Source organism: Geotrypetes seraphini, chromosome 2 (genome assembly GCF_902459505.1).
Source record: "Geotrypetes seraphini chromosome 2, aGeoSer1.1, whole genome shotgun sequence".
NCBI classification, from domain to species: Eukaryota; Metazoa; Chordata; class Amphibia; order Gymnophiona; family Dermophiidae; genus Geotrypetes; species Geotrypetes seraphini.
In genome coordinates this window covers 151,017,376-151,036,067 of record NC_047085.1, presented here as the reverse complement: position 1 = coordinate 151,036,067, position 18,692 = coordinate 151,017,376, and the positions used below count along the sequence as shown (strand labels likewise).

The 18,692-nt window shown below is 42.2% G+C and overlaps 1 protein-coding gene across 2 annotated transcripts in view; it reads left to right on the top strand.

The window, feature by feature from the left end:
* The window catches only part of LAMA1 (laminin subunit alpha 1), a 412,090-nt gene that overhangs the window by 98,765 nt on the left and 294,633 nt on the right, over window positions 1-18,692 (top strand). For both annotated transcript variants that reach the window (XR_004538373.1, XM_033934013.1), the window contains exons 5-7: window positions 2,514-2,693; window positions 9,232-9,321; window positions 13,220-13,337. Coding sequence is in view for 1 of the 2 variants with exons in the window: in XM_033934013.1 (XP_033789904.1) it covers window positions 2,514-2,693; window positions 9,232-9,321; window positions 13,220-13,337 (388 nt within the window). In the remaining variant the exon portion in view is untranslated. The remainder of the gene's footprint in view (window positions 1-2,513; window positions 2,694-9,231; window positions 9,322-13,219; window positions 13,338-18,692) is intronic.

The following is an 18,692-nucleotide window of genomic DNA, read 5'->3' as shown; positions in this document are numbered from 1 at the left end:
AAGACAAAGGAACCTTTCAGAACATTAATAGCTTCCTTCAGAAAGAGAAACTACCAAATAATTGATAGGGGGCAATAAAATATCTCTTGACCAAGGGACTGATTGAGCAGACCATAGCTTTTGGCAGCTGACTGATAGATTGTCTGAGGAGAAAACTGGATATACATTATTATTCTATTATTCTATTTTTAAATTTTTCCTCAGCATATCATAGTATGGATTATAATATTCTTAGCGTGTAAGCCCATATTGTACCCTTATTATAACTTGCGTTGAGTTCAAATTTAGTAACGTTCATTAATAAATCCTCCCCAACCTTCCAATATTCAGCCTGTGGTCAGTGATTTTAAAGATGCTGATTGCTGTGCATTGAATATGACCCACTATTCAATTTAAGACTTAGAGCTCCTTTTACAAAGGTGCGTTAGGGCCTTAACGCGTGGAATAGCGCGCACGCTAGCTGCTACCACCTCCTTTTAAGCAGGCTGTAATTTTTCAGCTAATGCACGCTTATCCGGTGTGTGTGCTAAAAACGCTAGTGCACCTTTGTAAAAGGAGCTCTTAATCTGGTTGTAGATGGCACTAGAGTCATCCAGGTGCTGGCCAATGTTGAGATCCATGCCTGGCTAAGTGCCTGGACAAAGATAAGACAGCATTTTTCTAGCCTAATTTTACCTGGGGACTTACCTGGCTTTTGGACTGAAAATTGCTACTACCTGGATAAATCCCAGCTTCATCCCCAACTCCACATTTGGACCATTCTGGCAATATTTGGCTAAGGCCAAGAGAAGGAGAGGATGAGACTGTCCCAGCTCCTGAATATCAGTGGCAGAGCTGGCCATCAGGATTGAACTGGGCAGGACCTTTCCTTACTGGTTAAATCTCGCTGAATATCTGTTCCATAGAATCCATGTTACTGTCAAGTTTATTGACGCTTTACTATACTTTAAAAAGAATAGAAAGATCCAGAGAATTAGAAAAAGTGCATGTTATGCTAAAAAATAAAACCATACTGACTTCCAATTAGCAATCACTGTGGAAAAGTTTTTACTTGTTCCTGAGGATATATTTCAGCAAGTACAATCCCCTTTCTTACTGGAAACAAAGGGTCCTGGTGTCTCAGACAGCGAGTACAGTCAGTTTTATAAATTTATGAAGTGTTTTCAAACCTGTTTGAACAATGTGTTACTTCTAAAAGGGAAAACAAAGATTTAAAAATGTGATCTTCAGGAAGGCGAGCATGCCAGATTTTGTGTGCCTCCTACACAATGGCCTACGGGTACAGAAAGAAAATGCCAATCAGAAATATTTTGGATAGGGTGCTCTGAAACGTGCTGCAGTAATTCAGATGTCTTTCTTTATCTTTTTCAATAATTGTTGTAGCAGAACTAGAAACTTGGATAGACAGGGTTAAGCTATCCACTCATATTACCTAAATTATCCACAGCTTGATCCTATGTGTCAAAATATTCTTTTAAGCCTACAGGATGTATTATCTTGTTGGTTTGTCTGCTCTTTGTAAAGATGTATTGTTGATTTGTCTATGTGAACACTGTAATCCGCTTAGATTATAAGTGGAATAGAAATTATTTAAATAAATATGTCAGTGTTAATGAAACCTAGAAAACAGCGGTCTGCAAAATCCAAAATGGTGGCCAATGAAAAGCAGCACAGCCAAAAAGATGTTAAACCAATGCCTCCTTGTACGAAACTGCGATAGCAGTTTTTAGCTCCAGGAGCCGCATTGAATGGCCCATACTGCTCCTGATGCTCATTGAGTTCCTATGAGCGTCAGGAGCAGCGCAGGTCATTCAGCGCAGCTCCCCGCGCTAGAAACTGCTATCGCAGTTTCGTGAAACAGGGGGCAGGTTCAGTTTAATTGTGCAGACATCAGATAAAACCCAACACAGGCTATGTTTCGCTATGTTAAAACTAGAAAACAATAACAAAACAGAGGTGCAGTTACCGAGTGACTGACTACAGGACGTGCCTCTTGTTGCAAGAGGCACGTCCTGTCAGCTGGCACCAGCACCTCTCCTCCTCAAAAGCATCTCGGGGCACACCTGTAATCCTCTGGGACATACAGTTTGCGATGTACTAATCTAGAAGCATAAATTGTAGTGCTCAGTTATAGAAATGCTCCCTTACCATGAAATAATTTGCTGATTTTAATTTTTTGTCCTTTTTTTTTTTGTCTTTGAACTGTTATAGAGCTCAGCTTGTATAACTTGGCTGGAAAACCATTATTTGTGATTCTGTCCTCTACAGTCTATTACTGTGAGTGTTACAGGAACACCGCAGCCAGCACAAGGGATACAATGACCTCTCTCTCTATATCTGTACATAGTATTTGAAGCCACTGTATATACAGTACATTATATCCTAAAGGGAATTTTTGCTTACAGGATTATGCACGGAAATAAATTATCTTGTATCAGCGAGTGATCATTTGAAAGACAGAAAGAGAGAACAACATCCGTTGAGTGTTTTAAAACTATGCCCTTTTTTTTCAGATTCACACTTCCTTGATTAATGGCAGACCCAGTGCCGATGATCCCTCCTCAGCACTCCTGGAGTTTACCTCTGCCCGCTATATCCGCCTTCGTCTGCAGCGAATTAGAACATTGCATGCTGACCTCATGACCCTTAGCCACCGTGATCCTAAAGATGTTGATCCAATAGTCACCAGAAGGGTAAGTGAATGGTCTGTGCGTGATAGGTTTCTAAGAATTTTATAGTTAGGACGTTGTTTGAACTCGGTAGGTATTCTCACTGAAAAGCAATAAGGAACATTTGGGTCAATATTGAAAAGCTCTTATCTGTAGTGCGTCAACGGCCATATGGATAAGTGCACTAGCTGGAAATTTTCAGTGGCACTGTTCGGAGAGCATTGCCGAAAATTTTTACAGACTGCTTCAGCACTATTTAGAAGTGAAATGGAGTCATAGAATAGACCAGGGGTGTCCAATGTGAATATGCATGAGATCTATTAGCATACAATGAAAGCAGTGCATGCAAATAGACCTCATGTATATTCATTGGGGAAATCCTGAAAACCCGACTGCACTGCGGCCCTCGAGGACCGACATTGGACACCCCTGGAATAGACACTTCTACATTTATGAATAGTTGATGGTATTCAGCTTGTCTCCATATTACATTACATTACATTAGAGTTTTCTATTCCGCCATTGCCTTGCGGTTCAAGGCGGATTGCAAAAGAATTACAGAAAATGTATTACAAGAAGAATTACAAAAGAATTACAAAAAATGTATTAGAAGAAGATATCTGGTAATTTCTAGAGGAGATAAAGAGTGGATGAGGAATTGGGGAATTGGGAAGGTATTGAGAAGTGGTATTGGGAGTGGGAAGGAGCTAGCGGTATATAGTTACGTGGATAAATTTAGACTAACAAAAAGACTTATAAACTTAAACTGCATACAACTGTAAGGATAGAGGCTGACTAGCACTGCTAACCATAGAGCTGATGGTGGTTACGCCTGTCCGTTGTGACAAACCTAGCACCAGTACTAGTTTTGCCCCTATTAGGATCTGGTGCAGAAGTGCTGACCAGATTAATTCTAGGGAGCAATTTGAGGCTGAACTCTCTTGTTCATATGACCAGAGCAGGAGTAATGTGGAACAGAGGCAGGCAGACTGGCCATGGCAGCAGCCAGTCTATAAAGTAGCTAGGAAAGCCAGTGAGAGATTGGCTGCACTTAGAAAACCTAGGCAGGAAAAACCTGCAGGGGAACCAAAGCCCATCCCCCTCTACAGGCTGAAGGGGATTGGCTCTGAGCTGTTCAAAAGCAGGCTGAAGCATACAGCAAGGGGAGGAGCGAATGACCAGGAGGAGTCACTTCTGCAGCCCAAGGGAGGGCAAGAGCTGTGGAGCCAAGGAACAGGCACAGAAGTTCCAGATTGGCCTATGCAGGAGGTGGAAGAAAGCCTCCCCACTTCAGACTTCCAGGAGCCGGACGGTGTGGATGTAATGGAGGCCTAGGCAATTCCCTAGGGCTGGCCAAAAGACCTGAAGAGACCCCTGGTTATAAGGGACACATCAGAGGATAAGTTTTGTGACTGGTGAGCTCCGCTCTTAAGAGTGTTTGTGACACCGTGTATATTCAATGTCACTCACTGTACAGAGAGCAGTGACTTAGGGCTCCTTTTATGAAGGTGCGCTATGGCTTTAACGCGCGGAATTGCGCAGGCTACATTGCCGCACATGCTAGACCTTAACGCCAGCATTGAGCTGGCGTTAGTTCTAGAAGCGTAGCGTGCGGTAATTTCCTGCGTGCGCTAAAAACGCTAGCGCACCTTAGTAAAAGGTGGGGGTATAGAATTGGGTACCATTTCAAGTTCATGGCTTTGTCTTGAGTGTTGATGAGAGGGTCTCCCTATTATTGTCTTTTTCTTTTTTCTTTTTCACCTTTGTCTCTATAATGTGGACTTTTAAGTCTGTTGATAATGCTAGTTTCTTGTTTGTTTTAGTTCATTTGTTGATCTTTCTAAAGAGATGTTTAAATTGAAATCTTAATTACAAAATAGCCCCTTTTTATCAGCTACTGGTCTCCTCTGTGTCCAATAAATGGCTATAGATTAGGCAAAAAAGATCAAACTGTCTTCTTGGCTCTAACAGTACAGGCAGTCCTCGAGTTACACGCCCAACTTAAGTACAACTTGTACTTAAGAACGCGGTTGTGGCTTCATTTGATTTCACTGAGCAGTATATCCAGTGGGCATAGACTCCTCCACTTCTAAGTACATAAGAATAGCCCTATTGGGTGAGACCAATGGTCCATCAAGTCCAGTAGCCCGTTCTCACAGTGGTCATTAGTACCTGGCCAAAACCCAAAGAGTAGCAACCGTGCGCTACCGATCTAGGGCAAGCAGAGGCTTCCCCCATGTCTTAATAACAGATTATGGACTTTTTCTCCCGGAATTTGTCCAAACCTTTCTTAAAACCAGCCATGCTATCCGCTTTTACCACAACCTCTGTAGCAGATTCCGGAATGATGCAAGGCACATTAAGAACAGAGCATGGCTGTGCATGCTGTACCCTAGTAGGGATAGTTGGCCCTTTTGTCAGCTGAGAACAGAGGTAAGCAACAAGAAGCTTAAAATCTGCAAGTTCTGAGTTACATAAAATCTGACTTAAGAACAGCTTTAAAAACATAATTCGTTCTTAACCGAGGGACTGCCTGTACACGGGAATAGCTTTCAGATATTGAATGTAGCTCTAGGAAAAAAAAACATATGAAACATAAATTAGATTTCTAAGGACACACTAAGACTCTGTTGGTTCCATCCCAAACATTGTGGATATAGGAGACTTTGCTTTGTTTATAAGCAGGATTAGATAGGAATGAGTCAGCACTCTTGTATTTATACACTCATTTTTTGCAAATGATGTATTCTTTACTCTCAGTTCAAAAAAATTGGGAATTAATTTATATATCAGACACACTTAAATCCAAATGTTGTAGAGGTGTTGGCAATGCCATTTTATCCAGCTTTAGTGTTGAAATATGAATAACTCTGGTGATGCAGTGATGGTTCCCAAATCCACTGGTCTTTACTATATGACCTTTAAGTTGGAGCATTGACTACACTTATGATTAAAAAAAAATATTTTTTCTTATAGTGAGAGAAATTGGCTTTGGGGTTAAAGCCTCTGGTGCAGAGGTTTAGGGTTCAAATCCCAGGCCATCATTAGAGAGAAATAAAAAACCTATTTTCTGTATTCCTAATATCTACTTTATTTAGGTTTTTGTTTTCATTTTTGTGGTTTAAGTATGACTTTTATTTGAACAGACACTAGTTTTGAACATGTTCTTTACTCTGCCAGCAGTCCTGGCTGTTCTGTGACATTTCAAGAGAAAGATTGCATTTTTGAAAATGTCAGCTGAAAATGCTGAGTAGCTGATGATGTGGTGTGATGCTGATTAGATTTATACAGATAATATTCAAGGGCAATTTATATAGAAGATAGAGAAAGAATATGTAACCTATCCTTATATTATCAAACAATATACAGATGATATAATTTAAATTGCTGAACCACTAAGCCAGATTCAAATTCTGCTTTGGTTCCGCTGGAAGTTACATTGGAAAGGAACTCGGCAGTCAGAAGGTTCAGTGAACTTCAGCGCTGCATGCGATGACATTGCCTCTTTGTCCTACGAATGCGTCTAAGAAGCTGGTAGGCCTGCCCTGGGAGGTGCAAAGGGGCTGACGGTGGAGTTGCAGGTTTTTGTTTTTGCCAGTAGCCATGATTGCAAGGGCTAGAGGGTGTGAGGGATGGGGGCTATAGGGTGCTATGGGACCCATGATAGGGAGGGAGGGGGCTGATGGACTCGCAGGGAGGGGGAGGGGGGATGCTGCTGTACCCACAAAGGGTGGAAGGGGTAGCTTGGGCTGCTGGACTGGCTGGAGCTGAAGGGAAGGAATACAGTTGCTGGATCTGGTCTGGGGATTGGGGGGAGAAGAGAAACAGGTGCTGGGCCATGTGGTGGGTAGAATGGAGCTGGAGGGAAGGGAGAGTTCTGAAGAAAGGGGATAGAGGTGTTAGACCCATGGGAATGGGGTTAGAGGGAAAGGAGAGAGGTGCAGGGCCTGCAGGGAGGAAGAAAGGGAAAGAGAAAAGCTGAACCAAGGGGATGAAGGAAGAGTGAGTGAAATATTGAACTTAGTGAAGGGAGGGAGGAAAGAGAAAGTGTGAGAAACACATTGGTGTAAGGGAATAAGAAAGGGGAGAAGCTGGACACACGGAGATATACAAAAAGAGGGGACATGGTGGACATGGATTGGAGCATAGGAACAGGGACAAAAAGAGGAATGCTGCATCTGCATGGGTGTGGTATATGGACACAGAGGGATAATGCTAGACATGGGAGAGTATATGGACCCAGAGAAGATGGCTAGATATGGGAGATAATAAGAATGCAGAAGGAAGATGCTGGACCGGGGGGGGGGGGGCATAGGGATATGGAGGAGTGATACTGTTTGCAGGAGGAGGAGATCATAGAATGGTAAGATGATGACGGCAGGGAGTTGGGCACAGGGGAAATGCTAGAAAGAGATGTATAGGAGACAGAGAAGGGAGATACTGAACATGGGGAACAATACATACATAGAGATAGAAGATGGATGGTGAGCATGGGGAAAGAAGAAATGTCAAATGGCCAGGAGACCCTAGCAAGTGAGTTAAGAGAAGACAAAAGAAAACAGAGACCAGCGCCTGAGACTAACGTGATTTTAAGATAGAAAAAAATATTTTCTATTTTGTGGTTAGAATTTATCAGATTTGAAATATGTATTCTGCTAGAACTGGTGTTAGACATAACTGAGGACTGCAAAGCCCAGGCCGTGCTTCTTTAGCTTCCAACTGGCTTAGGGCTCTCTCTGACCAGGGGACAGTTGCCCTAGTTGCACTCTCCTAACACTATTCCTGTTATGTGTGACTGCGGTATTCTGTTAGCATGATTTTTCTGTGTATCATTCTGTAATAATTTGGCTTATTTAGCTGTCTCACTAGTGGATGGGATATTTGTGAAGCTTAGGGGAGGGGAGACAGGAGTTTTGTTGAACCTTACTCTATTATTTGTGTTTATAAAATGACAATTGTACAGAATATTGTTTCTTTTTATACTTTAATAAAATACATTCAGTATAAAATCATAACTATTCGAGGCTTGTGCGGATGGGGTCAGATTGCTGGCAGGGACAGGGACCGAGCTTGTGGCGATGGGACGGGGCCGGGGCCAAGCTCGCAGGACAGGGACAAATTTTTTCCCCGCGTCATTTATTTTTATTTATTTATTTAAAAAATTTTCTCACCTGCTTCTGCCTAGGCAGCTTACAAAAATACAATCACAATTTTAAGACATGCATACAATAATGTCTTCCATAAAACAGACAAAACAAAAGAAACTGCAGACGAGCATACAAGATGCAAGCTACGTTTATTAAAACAATTATTTGTTGTGGTTAGTCTAACCACCTTTTAACAAACCAGGGGACCCGACACGGTCCATGTTTCAGTTAACACGCCTTCATCAGGGGTCCCTAATTTGTAAGGTATCAAATTAAACTGCAAATAGAAATAAACATAAGTCTGTGTAGTCCGGTAATAATCGCCATCTGTGTGAACTAGTTTTTTGTTCCATAAAACAGATACATTCTCTAGTTTTGAGCACTTGTAGCACAAGGAGTATCAGCAGGCTTTGAACTCTGGCTTGTCTGGATCACAGCCCAATGTCCAGTTGTTTTAAATCCTAATTATCTTACTTCTATCATTTTTTTTAACTCATACTCAATAGCAATTGTTGAGACAAAGCCTGGGCGTTGTATCCTTTAGCAACACTGGTTCTTATGATGCTGGAAGTACATGTTGTTGACAATTGAGAGAGCAAAGCAATTAGGCCTAGATTTTGAGCATTAGATTGAGCCAAAATATTTGATTTGTGCTAATGAAGCTGATATGTGTCTTTGTTGTGAGCTGATGTTTATAACAGAGTCTTATGGGTATAAACTTATGTATACATTTTTCATGCAAGGACTCTTCATATAAGAATTCTTAAAGACCTCAGCGGTACCTTCTGTATGTATCAAACTTTTTAACATACAGAATAACGGCACCCAAAATTGTCATCGGTCCAAAAATTATATCTTATGACTATATATTTTTAATCAATAGAATACTTATCTTCATTTACGCGGGTCGGGGCAGGCACTCCAACATAGAACTATGTTTTGCCCACAAGGGCTTTATCAAGGAAATACATCTTAAGCCAAATGACTCATACTTCCCGCGTTTGTCCGTTTTCTACTAGGGGGATTTCCTTGATAAAGCCCTTGCGGGCGAAACATAGTTCTATGTCGGTGTCGGAGTGCCTGCCCCCACCTGCCTAGATGAAGATAAGTATTCTGTTGATTAAAAATATATAGTTATGTAATTTTGGGACCGATGACGATTTTGGGTGCCGATATTCTGTATGTTAAAGTTTGATACATACAGAAGGTACCGCTGAGATCTTTAAGAATTCTTATATGAAGAGTCCTTGCATGAAGAATGTATACATAAGTTTATACCCATAAGACTCTGTTATATACATTTGTTTGAATAGTGGGTCTTTGGACATATATAGATTTTTTGAGCTGTTTAGATTTGTTGTGAGCTGTCAGTTGCTTCTGATCATACCATTTCTCCCCATTTTCTATTAATATAGTATTTCTATTCGCTGAAAGATATCTCTGTTGGAGGCATGTGCATTTGCTACGGTCATGCTCAAAGCTGCCCCTGGGATGAAACTACAATGGTAATAATTTATTCTTCTTTTTTTTTTTTTTAAATAATTGTTTGTGTCATAAAATACAAATATCACTCAAAATAAGGAATGATGCCAATTTGCAAATGTTGGATAAGATTAAGGCCCAGATTTTTCTATGGCACTTATCTGGGTATGAGTGGCCTTTTCCCTGCAACGTGCTGTTCACCAGGGCCAGAAATTGATTTTGAGCAGCATTATGCATATATTGCCGGGATGGTCCAGGAACAGAGTGGGAAGTTATCTGGGTTTCACCGATATTCTGCATCTGTTTCTAAATAATTAAATGGAAACAGAATAGCTTATCCTAACTTATCTAGATAGTTAGCTGTTTACTGGCATTGACTATCTCAGTACCCGGATAACTTTCAGCAGTCGCATCACACCAGTGCCTGAATCCCAGTGCTAGCTGATGCTGAATACCTAGGTATAACTTTAGATGTCGCAACACTGACCACAGAATCTAAATATTGGGGGGTGGGGGGAGAGCGGGTACCTTTTTTTTGTTTGACTGCCTACCATTTTCATTGGTTACTTAGTGGTCTTTTTACTAAGCCGTGTTAGGTGCTAACGCTCACCTAAAATAGCTTAAAACGGTATACTGCAAGGTCATGTTCAGGTGTCCTGCTGTAACTCCCAAATCAGCATGTACTGTTTACTACAAATATTTTAGGTTCAAACAATTTTTATTGATGCAAACACAGCAAATACAACAACAGCGCACCCCAAAGGTGCACAGTACAAATAATAATGCATCATATATAATAAAAGAGTAACATCAACCAAACTCCCTCCCCTTCCTTCTCTACATAGGGCAAGTGAGATTAATGAGGGTGGAAAGGTACTCCAAAGCCCTGTACTCTTATGAACCCCAAAAATGTCACACCACCCCTTCCCCCCACCTGAACCACTTATCCTATCTTTGACTAATTGCCAGAACCTTCAATACACCCCATTTCCCCTCCTCAACACCCCCTCTCCTCCCCCCAATGATACTCTCCACCCCGCCCCACCAGTACTCACCATTACTCTCCCAACCCAACTAACTAACAAGTTAGGACATCCATCTTAAAACTGCACTGCGACCCTTAGGATGTACAAATATTAGGACTACAAATATTTTAAATTTGGGGGGGAGGGGGGGCGGGGAATGTGTCTGGAGGTGGAGAGTAGGAGTCCCTGCATTAAACAGTTAGCACTGCTACATTACTCTGTATTAATTTGTTACCGCAGGAATACCGTACGAGCTCTTAGGGCCTGATTCTATAAACAGGGCCTAAGCCTTAGGTGCCGTTAGGTGTGGCTGTCAATCAAGTTTCAAGTTTATTATAAAAATTTGATTAATCGCCTATTCCAAATTCTAGGCGATGTACACTAGATAAAAATACAAAATATGGGAAACAAATCTAACAAACATGAATCTAGACAAGTTAAATCGACAAATACAAACATTCCTAGACAAAATTTAAGTCTGTTAAATATAATAACTTATACAAACAATGTTAAAACAAGAGGGAAAATTATTAAGAAATTACAATCGGTGTTTAAAGGCAATACATTTAAGGTAAAAAACAAGAGGAGGGGAAACAAATGTAGATTATAATGAAATATATGGGTAAAGAGAGTCAATAGCATTTTGTTTACTCATTAAATGCATCTTTAAAGAGAAAACTCTTAAGTTTGCTCTTAAATTTGTCCAAATTCTTTTCCTCTCTTATATATAGTGAAGGGCATTCCAGGACTGAGGAGCCATTTCTGAAAAAATAATGTGACGCCTCGTGTTAATAATTTTCAACGAGGGAATGACCAATAAGTGTTGATCATGTGATCTCAAAAATCTAGAGGTAGAATAAGGAATTAAAAATCAGCCACTAGGCCAGGGGTAGGGAACTCCGGTCCTCGAGAGCCATATTCCAGTCGGGTTTTTAGGATTTCCCCAATGAATATGCGTTGAAAGCAGTGCATGCAAATAGATCTCATGCATATTCATTGGGGAAATCCTGAAAACCTGATTGGAATACGGCTCTCGAGGACCGGAGTTCCCTACCCCTGCACTAGGCACTAGTTATAGAATCCTGCCAAGTGCTGCCTAAGCATTCTTAGGTACCGGTAAATGTTGAATCTTTAAGTACACTGCCATTTAGGCGCCTACTGGCACCTAAGTCAATGCACACCCAAACTCTACCCTGAATCTGCCCCAAATCTACCCCTAACTATGCCTACTTACTTGTAGGCGCTTTGGTGTAGATACTTGCCACATCAGGCGTCTAATAGATAATTAAGGGGTCCTTTTACTAAGGCGCGCTAACTGATTTATAGCATGTGCTAAATCGATTAGCGCGCCTTAATAAAAGGACCCCTAAGTTTTTTTTTTAATATTGTTTCTTAATGGCACTTTCAATAATCAGTGCTGATTAAGCCAATTTAAAAAAAAAAAATTAAGGAATCTTTTAGAGAATCAGGGCCTTACTGCAAAATGGGTTTCAATAGGGGGGAAGTTCTATAACCAGCACTTATATTTAGGCATCGGTAGGCATCTTGCCGAAGCCTAAGTAATTGAAAAATGCAGTCAGAAACAGCAGTGTTGAAACACCTACCGACGCCTAAATAAAAGGTGTCTGAAATGGCTGCTGGAATCACGGCTAGGTGGTTGCTTTATGTCACGGAACACCAAAGTAGGTATGGCCAATGCTGGAAGTGGCATTAGGCGGGCTAAAGCAGCTACCAAGCTCTGAATCACGCCAAGATAGGTGCTAAAATGTAGGCCTGGGAAATCCTGACCTATATTTCAGCTGCCTATCTTTATCGTTAGGCCGCAGCAGCTGATCATGGCAGGGGAATTCCCCCCTCTTTCATCAGCTGAACAGCAGGGATTCCCCAAAGCCACAATTCTGTAACCGTCACCCAAGTTGGATTGTCTGTCAATTATTCTAGGGGGCCGGTTACATAATCGCGGCTTTGGGAAGTACTTGCCACTCGGCTGATGCGATCAACTGAGCGGCCACAGCAGGGAACCTCCAAACCCCACCACAAGTTGGCCGGCAGGAGAGATGCCTGCTCCTTCCTGCTGCCATGCTGCCACCCCCGAACCCCCCATATTGTCCGCTGCAGGAGGGATGCCAACTCCTTCCTGCTGTCACCCCCCGCAACATCTCTAGCAGGAGGGACGCCCACTCCCTCCTGCCTCCACCCCCAGCATGGGAAAAACCATTGTAACAATATTGTTTCTTTATAAACCAGTGGAACAATTCAAACTGTACTGACATATATACAGTACTCCCCCGATATTCATGGGGGTTCCATTCCAGGAACCCCCGCGAATGTTGAAAAACTGCAAATATGTTTTTTAGCAGGGGAGACAGGAGAGGGCAGCTGGAGAGGCAGGAGAAGGCAGCTGGAGCGCCGGCAAGTGAAGCACCCCTTTTGCTGCTGGACTACTGTCTGCATCTTATTATTGAGATGATTAATTAATTAATTAAGCTACTAGGAATATATTAAACTAGTACAGAGAACCTTAGCACGTGTGGAGTGTGCTAAGGCCACTTTTTGTCATAGCTTAGTGAAAAGACCCCTTTGATAATGTTGTTATTTCTCCAGTTCTTTCTAATGTAACAATATAGACATAATCCTGTTTAGATAAAAAAGTAAAATGGTGACTCCACATTTATTTTTCTTGTTACTGGTTTCCTGTCATGCCACATGTTGTACTAGGAGCAAATTCATAAGATTTATCAAATGATCAAAGCGTATTGTATGACTGCCATAAGGAATTGGGTGCAAAGATGTTGGCCAAGTTTGTCAGTCCTCGCTGAAGTTGTGGATGTAAACCTGCATTTGTTCATGCTGGGGTGTCAGTTGATGCTATTGTATGTTTGTCCCATTTATTTAGAAACTGCAGTGCCAGTGTGAGCACAATACTTGCGGAGAGAGCTGCAATGAGTGTTGTCCTGGCTACCACCAGACACCATGGAGACCCGGAACCATTTCTTCTGGCAATAAATGTGAGAGTAAGTAGCTTTGGCGTTTGAGGCGACATAAGATTCTCTGAATTTAGGTTCACTTTTTATTTTTACTTTGCTGCGTAAAAGCATCACCTTTTCCTGGGGTTGCACATTTTAATGTGTTAACGTAGAAACATGATGGCAAATAAAGGCCAAATGGCCAATCCAGTCTGCCCATCCACAGCAATGCGTTAAACATTTTTACTTGCATCTCCTTTCCATTGCATATTTTTCTCTCTTACTGCTACTCTGGCCTCTCCTTCTGCTTTTGTCACCTGCCTGCTCCAGTAGCCTTTCCTCTTCTGCCTCCTGCATTTTCCGGTATCTCAGTCCACTTCCCCTCCCTCTGGCAGCCCTCTGAACTTGCCTGTACACAATCTGCATACTTTTTAACAACTTTGAACAGTTTAGTGTCGTCTGCAAATTTAATCACTTCAATCATAGTTCCAATTTCCAGATCATTTATAAATAAGTTAAATAGCACCGGTCTCAGTATAGATCCCTGTGGCACTCCGATAACTGGCTCTCGTTTCCTTTTCTTTCTACCTTAGTTAATACGTGGAATACATCTGTTCTGAGCTTCCACAATGGTATTTTAAAATAACATCCACTCCTGGTTTACAGTCCTAACCTTTGCAACTGATCCTTTTAGCTTCTTTTTAACCATTTTCCTCATTTTATCATAGTCACCCTTTTGAAAATTAAAATTAGATTTCTTTTGCAACGTCACTCCAGATATCAGCTCAAATTTGATCACGTTATAATCACTGTTTCCCAGCGTACCTAACACAGTTAACTCCTGTACTATGTCTTACATTCCATTAAGGACCAAATCTAAACTAGCTCCCCCTCTTGTCAGTTCCTGGACCAGTTGCTCCAAGAAGTAGTTATTTATGGCATCTAGGAATTTTACCTCCCTAGCATTCACTGATGTAACATTGAACCAGTCAGTGGTGTACCAAAGGGGGGCAGAATGGACCACCACAGGTGCTGACCGGGTCCAGGACAGTATCTCCTGCCCTACTGTGTAACAGGACCTGCACCTCAGCTCGGCTGCCGGTCCACCCCTTCCGACGTACTTGCTCTGAACAGAGTCAGCAGCCACACTGAGGTGCAGGAAGGTCCCGTGATGATTACGTTGGCCGACTCTGCTACAGAAGAAATAATTTATATCGGTGGGGGTGGACCCAGCAGCCGCAGTCATTGCTGCATCTTTCCACAACTCCCTGCGTCTGCCGGTCCACCCTCTTCAATGTAACTTACTTCTTCTGGAGCAGAGCCAGCAGATGTAGTCATCGCGGGACCTTCCTGCACCTCAGCGCAGCTGCTGACTCTGCTCCAGAGCAAGTACATCTCGCGGGACCTTCCTGCACCTCAGCGCAGCTGCTGACTCTGCTCCAGAGCAAGTACATTGGAGGGGGTGGACCGGCAGCTGCAGTCATCACCGGACCTTGCTGCATGAAGGGAGAGAAAGAAGCAGGACTGCTGGTATGGAAGATTGATGGAGGGAGAGAAAGGGGGCAGGGTGGTATGGAAGGATGGTGCTGATGGACTTGGTGTGCAGGGAAAGCGGAGAGAAACATAAGGGGGAAGGATACTGGATGGAATTGGATTGGAGGGAAAGAAAGGGGGCAGATGCTGATGGAAGTGGGAGGAAGGGAGAGACAAGAGGTAGATGCTGATTGAAGAGGGTGGATGGAGAGAGAAAGGGCAGACATTGGATGTTAGTGGGGAAGGCAGAGGGAGAGCCTATGCTGGATGGAAGTGCGGATGGGAGAGATAAGGGAGCAGATGCAGGAAGGAAATGGGTCGGAGAGAAAGACGGGAGCAGACGCTAGATGGAAGTGAACAGAGAGAGGAGAAGGTACTAGATGGAAGGGGTAGAGAAAGAGGGCACATGATGGGAGGAAAAGGATTGAGTTAGTGAAATACTGGAGGGAGTGAGGGAAAGAAGTGACAAGCTGTAGGTAGACAGTGAAAAAGAAAATTGATGGGAGGGTAGTAAGAACGTAATCTAGAGAGATGCAGAAATTAAACTGAAAAGGAAAAAAAGTGAAAGGGATTGCAGAGGATAGGTGTGGGAGATGGAAAGGAAGGAGAGGAGAGAGATGCCATACCGATGGGGATGAAGGGAGAGATGGAAGGGGGGGAGGCATAAAGTTTCTGGAAGGGGCATAGAAGGAGAGAAGATGCCATATAGAAGGGGCAGAGAGAGAACAGACAGTAGATAGAAGGAAAAGAGTAACAAGAAGATGAGGAAAGCAGAAACCAGAGAAGACAAAGGTAGAAAAAAAAATTTTCTATTTATTTATTTTTTTACTTAAGGAGATGAGTCACTGTTTCTGTGGTGTTGCATTGTATGCAGAGTCCAACTTCTTGGTGGTTCAATTTAACCTTTGTCTGTGTATTTCCATTTTATTTCCCCTTTTACAAAACTGCAGAGTGTTTTTTAGTGCCAGCCGTGGTGGTAGAAGCTCTGATGCTCAGAATTCTATGAGCATCTGAGCTGTTACGACCGTAGCTAAAAACTGCACTACAGTTATGTAAAAGGGGGAGGGGTTAGTTTGTGATTACATATTCCATACTAGGTGAAGGTGTTTCTGTGTTCTGTGTGTTTGAAAGACACGGTTTTCTGTTAGGATTGACTGTGCAGGATTGATCTGTACTAGTCTGGCTTGTTTAGTTTTACAATTGGTGTTTTGATGTTGTACTGCTCACTGCAGTATGTAAGATGCTGCTTTTTCCTAGGTACACTCTTGTGTGACGTGTGGATTGTTGCTAAAAATCATGTTTTTTATACAGATGGGGAGGGGGGGCTGCCAAAAAATGATGGGCCCAGGGTATCACATATGCTAGGTACGCAACTGGAACCAGTCAATGTTGGGGTAATTGAAATCAGTCAAACAAAAGATACATGCCCTATTAAGCACATCAGGAGCTCTTTTCCTAAGCTAAATGGGCCTTAGCTTAGGAAGGGAGCTCCTGGTGTGCTTAATAGGGCATATATCTTTTGTTTGAGTGATTATTCATGCTCTCTCATTATTTTTGTGGGTAATTGAAATCACCTATTATTATACTGTTGCCCAATTTGCCAGCTTTCCTAATCTCTGAAAACAGTTCACCTGTCTGCTCATTCTATCCCGGGGGACGGTAGTATAACCCTACCTTTATATTCCTTCCCTTCACACATGGAATTTCTATCCATTTGGATTCAACACTGCTATCTACTGTATGTCATGCAGAATGTTTATATTATTTGATTCAATTCCCTCTTTAACGTATAGCGCAACCCTCCGCCCTCCAATTTGTAATATAATTTGTACCCATGTAATACAGTACCCCATTGATTGTCCTTCTTCCACCAGGTCTCTGAGATGCCTATTATTTCTACCTCATCATTCAGTGCTATATACTCTTAACTCTCCTATTTTATTTTTTAGGCTTCTAGCATTTGTATACAGACACTTCAAATTGTGTTTTTTTCCTTGTAACTATAGGCTGCTGAGAAGATAGGGAAAATCTGAGTCTTTTACTCTGCTGTCCTTTTAAGCACTGCTGGCTTTCTTTCACCATTATTGAAACTTCTCTACTGGGTGACTGCCGGCTTTCCCCCGAATCTCAGTTTAAAAGCTGCTCTATCTCCTTTTTAAACGTTTGCACCAGCAGCCTGGTTCCATCCTGGTTAAGGTGGAGTTCATACTTTCGGAACAAGCTCCCACTTTCCCAGAAGGTTGCCCATTTTCTAACAAATCTAAGTCCCTCATCCCTGCACCATCGTCTCAACCATGCATTGAAACTTCGGAGCTCTGCCTGCCTCTTGGATCCTGTGTGTGGAACTGGGAGCATTTCTGAAAATGCTACCCTGGAGGATCTAGATTTCAGCTTTCTTCCTAAGAACCTAAATTTGGCTTCCAGAATTCCCTTCTCACATTTTCCTGTCATTAGTACCTACATGTATCAAGACAGCTGGCTTCTCACCAGCACTATCTAAAATCCTATCTATCTAAGTGATGCGTGAGGTCCGCCACCTTCACACCAGGCAGCACCTACTATACCTACTAGCCACCCAGCTATCTATATGCCTAATGATTGAATCACCAACTACAACAGCTATCCTAACCCTTCTCTCTTGAACAGAAGTCCCTGGAGACACATCCTTGGTGCGAGAGGATATTGCATCCTCTGGTGGGCCGGTCTTGGCTACAGGATTATTTCCTACTTCACCAGTGTGATGCTGTCCTTCTAGGAGACCTCTCTCTTCCAAGGCAGCACAAGGGCTACCAGACTGGAGGTGGGACTTCTCTACAACATCCCTGTAGGTCCTCTCTATGTACTTTTCTGTCTTCCTCAACTCCTCCAAGTCTACTACTCTGGCTAGAAGTTCTTTGCAGTGAGTACAGAAATATAACTTCTCGCCAACCAGGGAAAATCATACATGTGACAGTGCAAAAAAATGGATAACACCCCTTTTGCTGCTGGACTACTGTCTGCATCTTATTATTGAGATGATTAATTAATTAATTAAGCTACTAGGAATATATTAAACTAGTACAGAGAACCTTAGGATTATATTATATGCTTTATTTAGTGTTTGTTTCTTAGCAGGTAATGAAATACAATAAGAATATGTAGAAAAGAGTTCTCTTGTCCTAATTAGAATAATTGACAATAAATAAAGACTATAAGTAAAGAAATGAGATAGGGATGGGCGTGAGAGGGGAGGGTGGGAGGGAATGGAGACTAAACCGGACCCTACTCTGTCTGGCAGAAGGTTCAAGCTTACAAAACTGTAGAACTATAAAAGGCTATTATTCTGTGGAGACTAGCTAAGAAAAAATTTGCTCTTTTAAAATCGAAACTGTCTATAGAAGGGAACTTACAATTTAGCTTTTCTCCCCAAACCTATCAGAACTCAGAGCAAAATAATGTATACTTACCCAGAGATAATGTCTTCTACTCTTCTCCACTCAGAAAGAATGAAATATCCTTGTAGTATAGACTGGAGTACACTTTCATTTTGGGCTATCTTAAACAATATTGTTTCTTTATAAACCAGTGGAACAATTCAAACTGTACTGACATATATACAGTACACCACCGATATTCACGGGGGTTCCATTTCAGGAACCCCCGCGAATGTTGAAAAACTGCAAATATGTTTTGTAGCAGGGGAGACAGGAGAGGGCAGCTGGAGCGCCGACGAGTGAAGGAAATCACTCGCAGTATGCTCCGACTGCCTCTTCATGTACTAAAGTCGGGCCTCACCAATCAGGAGCTGCTTTGACACGCAGCTCCTGATTGGTGAGGCCCGACTTTAGTACAGGAAGAGGCGGTTAGAGCATACTGTGAGTGATTTCCTCC